General features: G+C 49.2%; 1 protein-coding gene across 3 annotated transcripts in view; it reads right to left on the bottom strand.

Moving 5' to 3' along the window:
• The window catches only part of focad (focadhesin), a 75,557-nt gene that overhangs the window by 27,366 nt on the left and 35,679 nt on the right, over positions 1 to 12,512 (bottom strand). For all 3 annotated transcript variants that reach the window (XM_035424772.1, XM_035424771.1, XM_035424773.1), the window contains exons 16-23: positions 11,637 to 11,771; positions 10,555 to 10,605; positions 10,248 to 10,331; positions 6,714 to 6,849; positions 3,969 to 4,157; positions 3,746 to 3,867; positions 1,021 to 1,113; positions 41 to 129 (exon numbers count right to left, since the gene is read on the bottom strand). In XM_035424772.1, the coding sequence (XP_035280663.1) occupies positions 41 to 129; positions 1,021 to 1,113; positions 3,746 to 3,867; positions 3,969 to 4,157; positions 6,714 to 6,849; positions 10,248 to 10,331; positions 10,555 to 10,605; positions 11,637 to 11,771 (899 nt within the window). The remainder of the gene's footprint in view (positions 1 to 40; positions 130 to 1,020; positions 1,114 to 3,745; positions 3,868 to 3,968; positions 4,158 to 6,713; positions 6,850 to 10,247; positions 10,332 to 10,554; positions 10,606 to 11,636; positions 11,772 to 12,512) is intronic.

The following is a 12,512-nucleotide window of genomic DNA, read 5'->3' as shown; positions in this document are numbered from 1 at the left end:
TGTGTGTGCGTGTGCGTGTGTGTGTCTGTGATACACTCACCACAGCCAGGCGCAGTACTGTCTGTACTGCAGCTCCTCTGGATCCTCCTTCCCTTGTTTCTGCACCATCTCCAGCTCCGCCCGTCGCCCCTGCCGACCAGCGGCACACGAAGAAGGGTCAGAGCCCCGGCCGCGCATCGCCTGACCTTCGACCCCTCGCACGCTCTTTCCCTCACAGAAGCCCGTCGGCTTCCCCGGGCCGGCGGCGGGGGAAACGGCGCACTCTGATTATCCAGGGATCAGTGATCCCCTTCTGAGGAAGTCCCGCTGGAGCTGCGGGGGGGGGGGGGGGTTTCCTAAGAAAACCTCCCGCGCGGGGAAGGTCTCGACCGCAGCTTTTTGGCCAGGACACAAAACAAACGGGAGCACGGCGTAAATTTAGCCACGCTGTCGCCGCAAACATCCCCCCCCCCCCCCCCCACCCCAACGCAATCCCGCCGCGCGATGGCACTTCGATCCCGTCGCTCGGCGATTTCCCGTCCTGTCGAAAGCTGGAATCGACCGACGCCCCCGACCGACATCGGACGCGCCCCAATATTGTTTCGCGCGATCCTGGTGACGAATCAAAACGAGGGTCGCGAAGCAAACAGGAAACAGGCGCGCCCACGCAGGTGCTGCAATTTAACATCCCGGCGTGCGGTTTCATCCAGAACAGCCCGCAGAGAATTCCCCAGAGAGGCACGCTGCGGTTGGCGTTTCCTGTACTTTGGCTGTCGCTTTTGGAACGGAGCCACCACAGCTACGCTTACTTAAGGCAAAACCCGCCTCGTTTTCGTGCCAGTCTCATTTGAACTCAGTAAATTCAGGGAATTGATTGGGGGGGAAGATCCCTAAGAGAACACACGTGGGGAATTTTTCCTGGGAATTCTCGGAACTGAGGGACTGACTCAGCGATGCAGGGCACTGTGGGGGGGGGGGGGGGTTTTGAGGCGGACGATGAAGACCCCGGGAAGCAGACGCGTCGCGACCCCGCCCGCTCACCTGCAGGACGGCGAAGTAGGCGCGGCTCATGAACCCCCGCCACGCCTGCGGCAAGAGGATAGAGCGATGCCATTCTGAGGGCTGGATGTTCACCTGGGGAGGGAGAGAGAGAGGGAGAGAGAGAGAGAGAGAGAGAGAGAGAGAGAGAGAGAGAGAGAGAGAGAGAGAGAGAGAGGAAGAGAGAGAGCGAGAGAGAGCGAGAGGGAGAGAGAGGGAGAGGGAGAGAGAGAGAGAGAGAGGAAGAGAGAGAGAGAGAGAGAGAGAGAGAGGGAGAGAGGGAGAGAGAGAGAGAGAGAGAGAGGGTGGAGAGAGGGATGAGAGAAAAGAGAGAGGAAGAAGGCAAGGGGGAGTGAGGGAGAGAGGAGGGAAGAGAGGAAAGGAAGGACGAGAGGGAGAGAGAGAGAGGGAGGAGTGTGGACGAGAGGACAGAGAGAGGGAGAAGACAAGGGAGAGAGAGGAGGAAAGAGAGAGGGAGAAAAGAGGGAGGTAGAGAACACAGAGCAAGAGAAACACGCAGAAAGAGGTTAGGAGAGATAGAAAGAAGGGGGAAGAGAGAAGGAGAGCGAGAAATGAGAGAAAAAGAGGGAAGGAGAGAGGAAAGAAAGAGGAGAGTAAAGGGGGGGAAGGAGGGAGAACAGGAGAATCATGTCAAGGTCCAATAACGTGACCGCTTATATTTATTGTATTTAAGCAGTTAGACGAACTGAGAACTCAATCCTCACTCAATTTGCAGCGTTTCATTTGGGAATGGAATGCACTGCCTATTCCAAGGTGTGTCCAGTCTTATCCGAAAAGGGCCGACGTGGGTGCAGGCTTCTGCCTTAGCCCAGCACGACCGCAACCCTGGCCTGTCCAATCGGACGGTCTCACCGGACGGTGCGCCCAGTGAAAGAGAGGCTGAGCTGACCATAACCGTATTTCCTCCGTTCGCGCCGTTCGTTTCCACAGCGACGCCTCGGGGGGGTTTTGCTGAAGGGCGACCTTCATCTGCTCAGATTAGTGCTGGGCAATAAATCAGGCTGAATGGCTATTAACAGCCACCAGGTGGCGATGCCCACCTCCCGGACCCAAAGCCAAGGACACTGCGGATCAAGGCTCCGGTGTTCGGCATTGAGCAGTGCCACACGTGAGGAGGGTGTCCTTGATTCCAGCTATCACTACCCACACCCCCCCGCCAACACACACACACACACACACACAACACACTACATGCCCAGACCTCCAGAGAAGCAGGGTCACGTGACATTAACCCAGGCGGCTGATTGGATGGCTCCTTGGGGCCCACAGCTGGCTGATGCACACAGACAAAGGCCTGGGCTTCTGGAACATTCCCAAACGCTGCTGGCTGTGGAGGACTGTGCCCGTTCCCTCCTGTCCTCACCGTATGTCCCGCGCAAAAAAACCCAGCAACCCGCCATCTCACCTCTCTCCGTCAACACAGCCGAAAAAAAAACCTAAAAATCCCACCGCCGTTTAGGAGAAATCAGCACCAGAACGCATACCACACTTATCATTCACTGTCTGCAAAATAATGTCCGTTGCACATATATAAAGCAAGATGTGGTAATATGGGAACAAAGTGTTACTGGCTTTGTAGGGTTCACTTCAAACTGGCACAGAACTCCATTTATTTTCCCCAATTGCTCAATGAAATGCGCTGCTACCTTGCCGTGGTGGGGAGGCTTGTGTGCCTCCGTGACTCTGAAGGCTATGCCGGAGGGGGTCATACCCCCAGCAGGTCCAACCAAGCCGGGAAGGTCTCAGGGTGGAGGCCAGATGAAAAACAGCACCCTGGCCCTCCAGGTTGGGGGTTGGGCGTGGGGCTAACAACTCCACCCCGTAAAACGCCATCTTGCTAAAGAAACTACGACAAATGCTACATCGGAAGCAGATAGTCGCAGCCTTATGTTCCACAGGGAACGAAGAGGATTAAGTAAGCCAATGAAATGACTTCATGGACCAGATAAAACTACAAACTGCCCTCATGCCTCTCTCTCTCTCTCTCCTTTCTCTGGAGTGCCTGTGACATGTCACTGTCAGGCAATGCATTGTGGGTACCTCAGGGGAAGCATTCGCAAGCATTTTGCTCCCACCCTGCAGGTCGAGCGTGCGAAGAACAAAAACAAATGAGGTTGATGTAATGCAAAAAAACACAACAGAACGATGTTGGAGGTAAATTTTGGAAAAGAACCGTAAATAATTATTTTCCCCAAAATCATGCATGGGGTGTAGCATTAGGTGTAGTGTGTAAATAAAATATTATTTACACAAACAGCGGGTAGAAGTCAGAGGAAATTAACCCAAAATTTCTCCATTAGTAACTGACCCCCTCCCAGTGTAGACCCTAGCTGGTGGAGAGTGGTGATTAGAGGGCAGGTTTTGGGGTACAGGTACCTCCTGTATCAGAGCTGGTAGCTGATTGGTCGGGGGTGTAGAGAGCAGGTTTTGGGGTACAGGTACCTCCTGTATCAGGGCTGGTAGCTGATTGGTCGGGGGTGTAGAGAGCAGGTTTTGGGGTACAGGTACCTCCTGTATCAGGGCTGGTTGCTGATTGGTCGAGGGTGTAGAGAGCAGGTTTTGGGGTACAGGTACCTCCTGTATCAGGGCTGGTAGCTGATTGGTCGGGGGTGTAGAGAGCAGGTTTTGGGGTACAGGTACCTCCTGTATCAGGGCTGGTAGCTGATCGGTAGGGGGTCGTAGAGGGCAGGTTTTGGGGTACAGTTACCTCGTGTATCAGGGCCGCTAGCATTTGTTGGTAGCTGCGTCCGCGGCTGACCAGGAAACGCGCGATGGGGTGCCCCTCTCTGTCCGTCTGGACAGGCAGGTCGTAACACAGCAACAAGCCGGCTGAAACGCACAGGACGCGTCCAGGGAGATCAGTCTTTTCCTCTCTCAAACACCCCCCACCACATTTCTCCCCCCCCCCTCCCTGGGAGCTTTGGACTCACCCGCCAGGCCAGGTTTGAGGCCAGGCTGTCTGTTCTTCTCGTAGGCCTTCAGCATGAACCCCGGGATGCCGGCCACCGTCTTGCCCTGGTCCGAGCGCAGGTTCCCCCCTCTGAGGGCGGAGTGGTACACCCCGCGGGGCATGTCCACCATCTCCTGCCTCACCAGCGACGTCAGGAACCCCTCCAAACCTGCGTAAGCCGGGGGGGGGGGGGGGGGGTTCCAGAGACCAGTCACACCCACTGCTTCGGTTATTCACCCCTACATAAGCAAACAAACTGGCTACCGTGACGACCGACACACGCCGCCTGATGCTAATGAAGCTAACCGCTCTGGAGAAATGTTGTAGTTACATTCAAAAGGGGGGACGGGGGTCACTGACAACCAGTGATGACCAACAAGGGCGGCAAATGAGGCTGCTAATAATGCTGTGGAGAGGCAACTCTGCACAAAGCACCGACTCCCCATGTTAAACCATTATTGACACTAAGCGAAGGGAAGCGGGTGGACTCTGAGACACATTAAAATACAGAGCTGAACTGTGCAGCCGGTCCCTGTGCAGATACAGCTGTGATCTGCATCTGCCAGTGAGTCACCCATTCTCAGGAAAGCAGGCTAGCACACGCAAGCACTCTTACACACACGCACACATACACACACACTCTTACACACATACACACACACACACTCTTACACACACGCACACATACACAAGCACTTACACACACACTCTTACACACACGCACACACACACTCTTACACACACACACACACACACGCACTCTTACACACACACTCTTACACACACGCACACATACACACACACTCTTACACACATGCACACACGCGCGCACTCTTACACACGCTCACACACACACACACACACACACATACACACGTGCAAACACAAACAGACAAACACAAGAACAGCAGCAGATGTCCACAAAATTGGGGTGCGACGGACGAGGTGTGGCAGGGGCAGCGATTTTGGGTGGGGGGGGTGGTGTGGATTTCGGTGGAAGATAGGGGTGAGCGGGCACTTTGTGCGGCATTACTACTGCACTGAAAAGCCTGGCTTGGGGCGGGGGGGTGGGGAGGATCGGTCACGGTTCACCCATGACACTCAAAGCCCCATCCACTACCCAAAGTGCCCGCTCACCCCAATCTTCTTAACATTCAGCCCACGGGACACGTCTGGGGCGAGTTCACTGCACTTACACCCGACCCAGAACACAGGCACTGAAACACAACCCCCAAAATCATCAACTGACCTGTCAACAAGAGTATTTGGAAAAACAGCTAATTACAATCTAAAAGCCTTTCAGATCTGAAAAAAGCGAGATGTGGGAAGCGGCAAATAAAATATGTAACCAATTACAGCACTGCAACAGTGGGGATCAATGGGGATCAATGTAGAACATTTCTGGAATTTTCTGCAGGGGATGTGGGGGGGTGGGGTTAGTCAGCAATGAAGGAGGGGGGGGGCATGGTAGGAGTAAAGTGGCTCGCAGATTGACAGCTTTATGGCCCTCGTAACTGTTCAGGATCACACAGAAAAGCCATTTTCTCTTTGGCAGAGGAGAAGAGATGCCCAGAGCTTGAAGGGACATAGATCTCTACCAAAAGGACTCTGAATGTCAGTTTCACTAACGTTTTTCCGCGTTTTTAGTAACATTATAGGCTACATTAAAACTACACAAAGGAAATATTTTGCCTTTCATTTTCCCTTCCAGAGCAGAGCCTGACCAATGAGAACGTTCAGGCAGAAGAGCATAGCAACTGTCTCCAAGCGTGGAGACTCTTTTTGATTTATGAACGTCAACTGCCCAGCAGTGTATGGTTTCAGCAGACAAAAAATCACGAAGCAGACACCTTTAAGATTGTCACGAGGGGCTCCCGAAAAACCACCCCGCCCCCCATCCCCAGGTTTCTGGGATGGCTTCGCTCATGAGTGACTGTCTGAAAGGACACATTTTGACCACACAGAAATATAACTGTATTCTGCAAGAGTTCGCAAATTACTAACACTCAACTGAAGAGTGAGCGTGTCAGTGTACGTGTGTGTGTGTGTGTGTGTGTGTGTGTGTGTGCACGTGTGTGCGTTTGAGATTGAGTAAGATTACCTACGATACAGAGATCTGAGGTAATGTACAATGAACCCTAACCAAACCTCATCTACCAAAATTACTACAGGAGACTACTGCCCTACCCCTCAATTTCCTTTGATTATCTATGTTTACTTCTGTTTTTGACACTTTTCTGATTTCAGCTAAGATTTAAGTTTTGACATTACCTTTCTTCCTTGAGAAAACATGACATGTCTCTGATTTAAATTCACCATATGATACGGTGTTAGATACTAAGTAGTCTGTAGGCAACCAGAGCACTAATTTAGTCAGGGAAATGGTGAGCATTGTTGGGCTGAATGGCCTGTTCTCGTCACTATGTTATGTTATGTACTGTGACCAAAATAAGGTAGGTGGCGATTTAGAAACACTCACATTTCTCTCAAATTCCACAGCCTCATACAAGGAATGCCTCAGCTCCACAAAACAATTAATACAGCGGAGTAAATCAGTGATAGACTTAAAACTACAGCTGTTCTGGATAAGTGCCTCGGCTACATAGCTGAACAAACACACACGAATGCAGTGATAAGTGGGAGGGGCTCTATGGCGGCGTGGTCGCTAAAGGCGGTGTTGTCGCTAACGGCTAACGGCTTGTGAAGACACACATGCCGGCAGTACCTGGCAGGACAGCAGAGGGCGTGAGGACCAGGAGCTTGATGTAGGAGGAGCCTGGAATGGACAGATCTTCCTCCTTCTCCGCTGGCTCTGTTGCCTGCTCCTCCTCTTCCTCGGGGGCTTTCGGCGGTGGCCGAGCCTGTTGCAGACGCAACACAGAAGCAGGGTTGGGAACCGTCGGAACCGGAACAGGAGGAACCGGTTCCAAAACTGCAAGAACCGAACGGGTGGAAAGATGTTCCCCTTATCGATTCCTCCTATGAATTTGGTGCCAATTTAGAATGACGTTAATGAAATAAGAAATCCTGACAGTGTTTGCGTCTGTTATGGGTACGTGTAAATGGGAAATGGACTGCATTTATATTGCGCTTTTATCCAAAGCGCTTTACAATTGATGCCTCTCATTCACACACCAACGGTGAAAGGCTACCAATCAGCTCGTTGGGAGCAATGAGGGGTTAGGTGTCTTGCTCAGGGACACTTTGACACGGGGTGGGGGACTGAACCGGCAACCCTCCGACTGCCAGACAACCGCTATTACCTCCTGAGCTATGTCGCCACGTGTAAGTTCGTGGTGACGTAGGCGACCTCGGCTCAGAGTCGAGGCAAGCAAACTGAAACGATCATAAATATGGCTACACTTCAATAAAGGCGGATGAGGACAACATGCCCACGGCTCGAAATTTCAAGCAATAATAACTGGTAAAGTTTGTAAAACGTCGAATATGATTAAACACCTGCTGATAGGTGGTGTTAATTTCAGGCAGTACACCATCTTTGATGCATTCAAAAAACAGGTTCAGAATCAGCAGCAATAAACAGAGCATGATGAAGGAACAGGGTCGTCCACTCAGGCAGTTTGTGAGGGAAAGGAAAGCCCAAACTTATGTTAGTAATACTGCTAGTTAAATAAAGGATGGATGGAGAGCTGTGAGCTGGCCAGACACCCACATGGCTTTCTAACATCAGCTTAATGTGAGTTAATGTTCTATACTAGCAAGGAGTTAATGTTCTGCCACTCCTAGGAAGATTCAGCACTGTTCCAAGAGTTCTCCATTTGGAGATAATGGCCGTCACTGGTTTGATGGAGTCTCAGACACGGCGTTGTACAAACTTATATGTTTCAACAACATTTTTTTTTACCATCGGGGTGTCAAACTGTATCCCAAGGGGGCCGTAGTGTCTGCGGGTCTTTGTGTTTTCCTTTCAATCAGCTGTCAATTAAGGCCCTGAGAACAAGATGTGTGGATTCCTTAGCCAATCAATGACTTAAATGAAACACTTGTGCCGAGAACAACCCCAAAAATCAGCAGACACTGCGGCCCTCCAGGACTGGAGTTTGACACCTCCGATCTAACTAGTCAGGATTCTGTGTGCTAAGGTTTCAGTGCCACATTGCTCTCCTGTAATTTGCATATCTTTGCATTGTGGACCATGATAGGTCCAACATATTTGTGATGTCACAAAATTTGCTCATACGTGCACGTTTCCAACACAGATTTCAAGGGAGTACGGAGAGGCTCTCCATCTACACTGGAAGAATGTGAGGCGCTCTGGCGACAGGTTGTGCCCAAAAATCAATATGTACAGTCAAAGTCATGCTTCTAAGAAGAGTTAGCCATGAAAAACACCCAAACCAGCTCTCAATATATACAATGACATTAACACAACCTGGCACACTTACAAGGAATCATAGGGTCCACTCAAAAGTGAGATCTCAAGGAGTTTCATCCTGTTCAATATTGTTTTAAATTTCAAATAACTTCTACTGCATTAATGCAAACTGCATGAACTGTGAATTTACATCACAGTACTAACACAACCTGCGTTAACTCACAATATACACAGCGATACTAACACAACCTGCGTTAACTTACAATATACACAGCTGTATTAACACAACCTGCATCAACTCACAGTTTACATGGCCGTACGAAAGCTATCGTGGCTGCGTATTAATGAACAGAAGCTGTATTAACGGCCATGCAAGCGATGCGTTAATGAGAGAAAAAACGATTTGCTCAGGACGATTAGCAGTGCTACGTTAGCCGTGTTAGCCGACCACAAGCCGCAGGATTCCTGCTGCCGTTCGTATGTACGCTGCGAGCTATCTGCCGCTATCTCCGCGCGCAGAATGAAGTGCCTCTTCGGCATTCCACCTTGTCTCACGGAAGAATCTATTCGGCAGCCTTTCCTCTCCGGTTACACTGAAGGCACAGAGCAATTTCAGCCTGACACGGCTCTCCATGGCACTCAGTGTCATTTCCAGACCGTCTCCAGCCTGCATGCGGAGCACACTTATCTCCTGTGTGTCGCCATGCTGACAGAGCCAGAACTAAATGCACCCTGGGGAATTAGGGAGAAGGAAAAAAAACACAAATGTGCGCACGCATGCACACACACACACACAAAACCAACACAAACACAAAACCAACACACATACAACACATACACACACGCACAGTCATACAGACACATACACACACAAACAAACACACATGCATGCACACACACACACGCACACGCACACACATACACTTATATATGCATGCATATGGATTTGAAACACAAATCCATCGCTGTGGCAAGCTAAACCACATGTTCTCCAGTGTGACCTCCTATTGTGTGTGAATGAGGCTGAAAGCCAGGCAGAGCATATGAAGGAGTCAAGCTGCGCTTTTAATTACAGGACGACGCCAGTCACTTTGTCTCCTGACGGGCCAAGGGGCTGCCACTCACATCCGGGACCAGGCGGCTAAGGGGCTGCTCTGGAACCTAATGCGCTAATTGACCTTCGTCACCACCCTCCTCAAGGACATTACTCACAATGCCCATAAACAAACCTCAAATCTGCCAATTGTAACTACAGCAACAAAGGAGAGTTTGGCAGGTAATGCATGCATCCACATCCTATACTTACGATTATTAAGCCCTGGTGGCCTTATAAATGGTGCCTGTGAATGGCCCCTAAGGGATCGTATCAAAATGCCGGCCCCACAAATGTAAAAATCAGGCTTAAAATGAGATTACAGTGCTGATGAGAATTAAAATCACCATCCGCAAACTGCTCTTTTACAAGTTCAGAAGGCCCGTTAAAATATTGACTGAAATATGAGTACATATTCAACCTGTTAACATTCATAGTGACTGAGAAAAAAATTTTTAATTAGCATTTTTTGTGACTATTTATTGTGATTAGGCAACGTTATTTAATGTGGACAGGTGGAAAGGTCATCTCTACATTTAATGGTGAATGACCCTTCAAAAGTAACCAGGAGTCAACACTGCTGCAGTTTTGTAGTCATGTAAGAGTGCAAAGGCATCGTTGCTGTGGCGTTGCGTATACGGTGTTACAGAGTAAAGGTAACGTTGCTGTGGCGTTGTAGTTATGTTGTGACAGCGTAAAAAGGGTACATTACTATGGCGTTGCATATGCGTTGTGAGAGAGTAATGGTGACGTTGCAGATGCGTTGTGAGAGCATTAAGGTGATGTTGTGCTGCTGCATAGGTTTTGCGAGCGTAAAAAGGAGCGCTGACCTGCTCTGGGAGGTGTAGGATGGTGTGGACAGACTCCGGGAACTCAGAAAGCGCCTTGAATCCACAGCGCGCCACTTCAGAGTCCTAAAAAACAAGAAGCTGAAAAATCACACCCACGAGAGCCCCAAAGCCCCCCCTAACGAGCGTGAAATCTACAGAGCAGTTTCATTTAGGGCTCAGCTAAAGTGTGCACCATGCAGCCATTTTCTCATTAACAATGTGAAGAATTAATAAGAGTGATCACGTGATCGTTAGCATTAGCATCACTCAGCAATGCCGAAATGGAAGGATGTAGAAAAACACTGACCTTACTGAGAGCGTAACTCCACAGAGTGCTGACGACCTGCTCTTTGAATTTCTGCGGAGAAAAAACCCAAACAACCATGATGCAATGTGTGAAAATAAATTTAAAAATACATAAATAAAATAAGAGGCATCCTGGGTCAGTGCTGTTCCCCACTTAAACAGGTAACTACACACCTGAGATGCAACAGAATCTGCTACCTACACTCCTTGTAAGAAATAGGTCTCCATAGTATTTTAGTTTCATGAGTCTGGCAGGCTTGGGTATACCAGCCAAATTCCCAATCCAGGCATGTAAACTCCCTGATTAGCTGGATAAATAAACCCTTCCCTCTGCCAGCCTCAGCCGAGGGTTCTGGCACAAAATGGCTGCCATGGCGATCACCATGGCGACGGCCAGACATTTGCGGTAGCTGAAGTGAAATGCAAAAAAGCAGCAATCCAATTAATTCAATAACTGGTGTTGATTTTATGGAATACCAATATTTTATACTTCATAAGTTGTCATAAATCTCCATTTATAACTCAAAATTGCCAATAAATAAATAAATAATTTAACAGAATAGTAATTAAAGCACGCACAGACTATGCAGAATCATAGTCTCAAAATCAACTATTTAATGTTGGTTACAAGTGTAAAAATGAGCAATAACCCCATCATAATGGAGTGCTAAGAGGCCTGAATGAGGTGAAAGGAACTATAGAAATGAGACCCAAATATCAACTGAAAACCTGATCATTTGCCAGAATGAGGGGGCAAAGGTCACTGGCCAGTCGCTGACCCATAACCAACCAGTTGTGACGATGACCTCATTAGCCACGACTTGGAAGTTCTAGTCTTGACCGTATTAAGGTCATTCTGACAGCCGCTCGTCCACTTGGAGCGTCTTGGATTTAGGATGATCTGCCAGTTGGATTAATTCAGAACGACCTTTAACCCCCCCCCCCCCCACCCTTTTTGGGGCAAATTATCCTCGTTTTGTCTCCAACCCGAAACCCATTTCTCTTGCTTCCAGAGAGAGCCATTCTGAGGCTTCTAAATCAATTTTTACTCTCTTAGTGACCCCCACCCACTCCGGATATTACCTCATACTCTTCAGTCTTCACCGTGAGCTGGGGCACCAGGGCCAGGAGCTCGCACACGGCAGCGATGACCAGGGGCCTGGAGTCACAGCTCAGCCTGGGGGAGAGAGCGCCCCAAGTGGAGCGGATGTCCACCACCTGTAACCAAGGAGAACGACCAATCAGAGGCTGCCACCCAAACAACCACCCATCCACCAGGAAGGAACACCTTCATGAAGACAATCCACCTCAACAAGCTCCTTAATGACCCCACCACATTAGGACGGATCATCTTAATCACAGTCCCCCTGGACAGAAACCATGACACCAAGTCTACCAGCCGCAAGAGCAAACGTTATTGGGCTGAATTCTGGAAGTTCCAATGGAACTACTGATAAGTGAGGGCAAACTAAAGAATATATAAACCCAAGAATTCAACGGAGGATCTACTGTGCCAAGCCAGGTCTTAACACCCTAAGAGTCTTTAACTCTCTTACATGACCCAGCAAGCTGTTTCACCAATTAGCAGCCCTCTGTCTAAAAAAAACACTAAACAAACTTCCTGATATTGGCTGAACTTATCTTAAACCAATCTCTCCCAAGAGCCTCTTGTTCTGTTGGCAGAATTCAATGTTCATTAATCTACTTCATTAATCCCTTAAAAAAATAAATAAAACCTCAATCAAATCCACCCTCAGCCTTTCTGGGCGGAGTATTAACGGATTACGTTTCTTACATTTTCCTTCGTAACCTTTAAAGTGTGATAGCAGAATCCAGAATCTAATGAGCTGGCCCTCCTTTGTACTTTGTCCAAGAGCGTCTAACCCCTTTCTAATTGCGTGCTTACCGCAACTGGAAACAGTGCTCTAAATGAGCTCAGGCAAAGGCTATTATATAACC

This window comes from Anguilla anguilla, chromosome 7, assembly GCF_013347855.1.
Source record: "Anguilla anguilla isolate fAngAng1 chromosome 7, fAngAng1.pri, whole genome shotgun sequence".
Lineage (NCBI taxonomy): Eukaryota > Metazoa > Chordata > Actinopteri > Anguilliformes > Anguillidae > Anguilla > Anguilla anguilla.
This window is presented reverse-complemented; position numbering and strand designations above follow the sequence as displayed.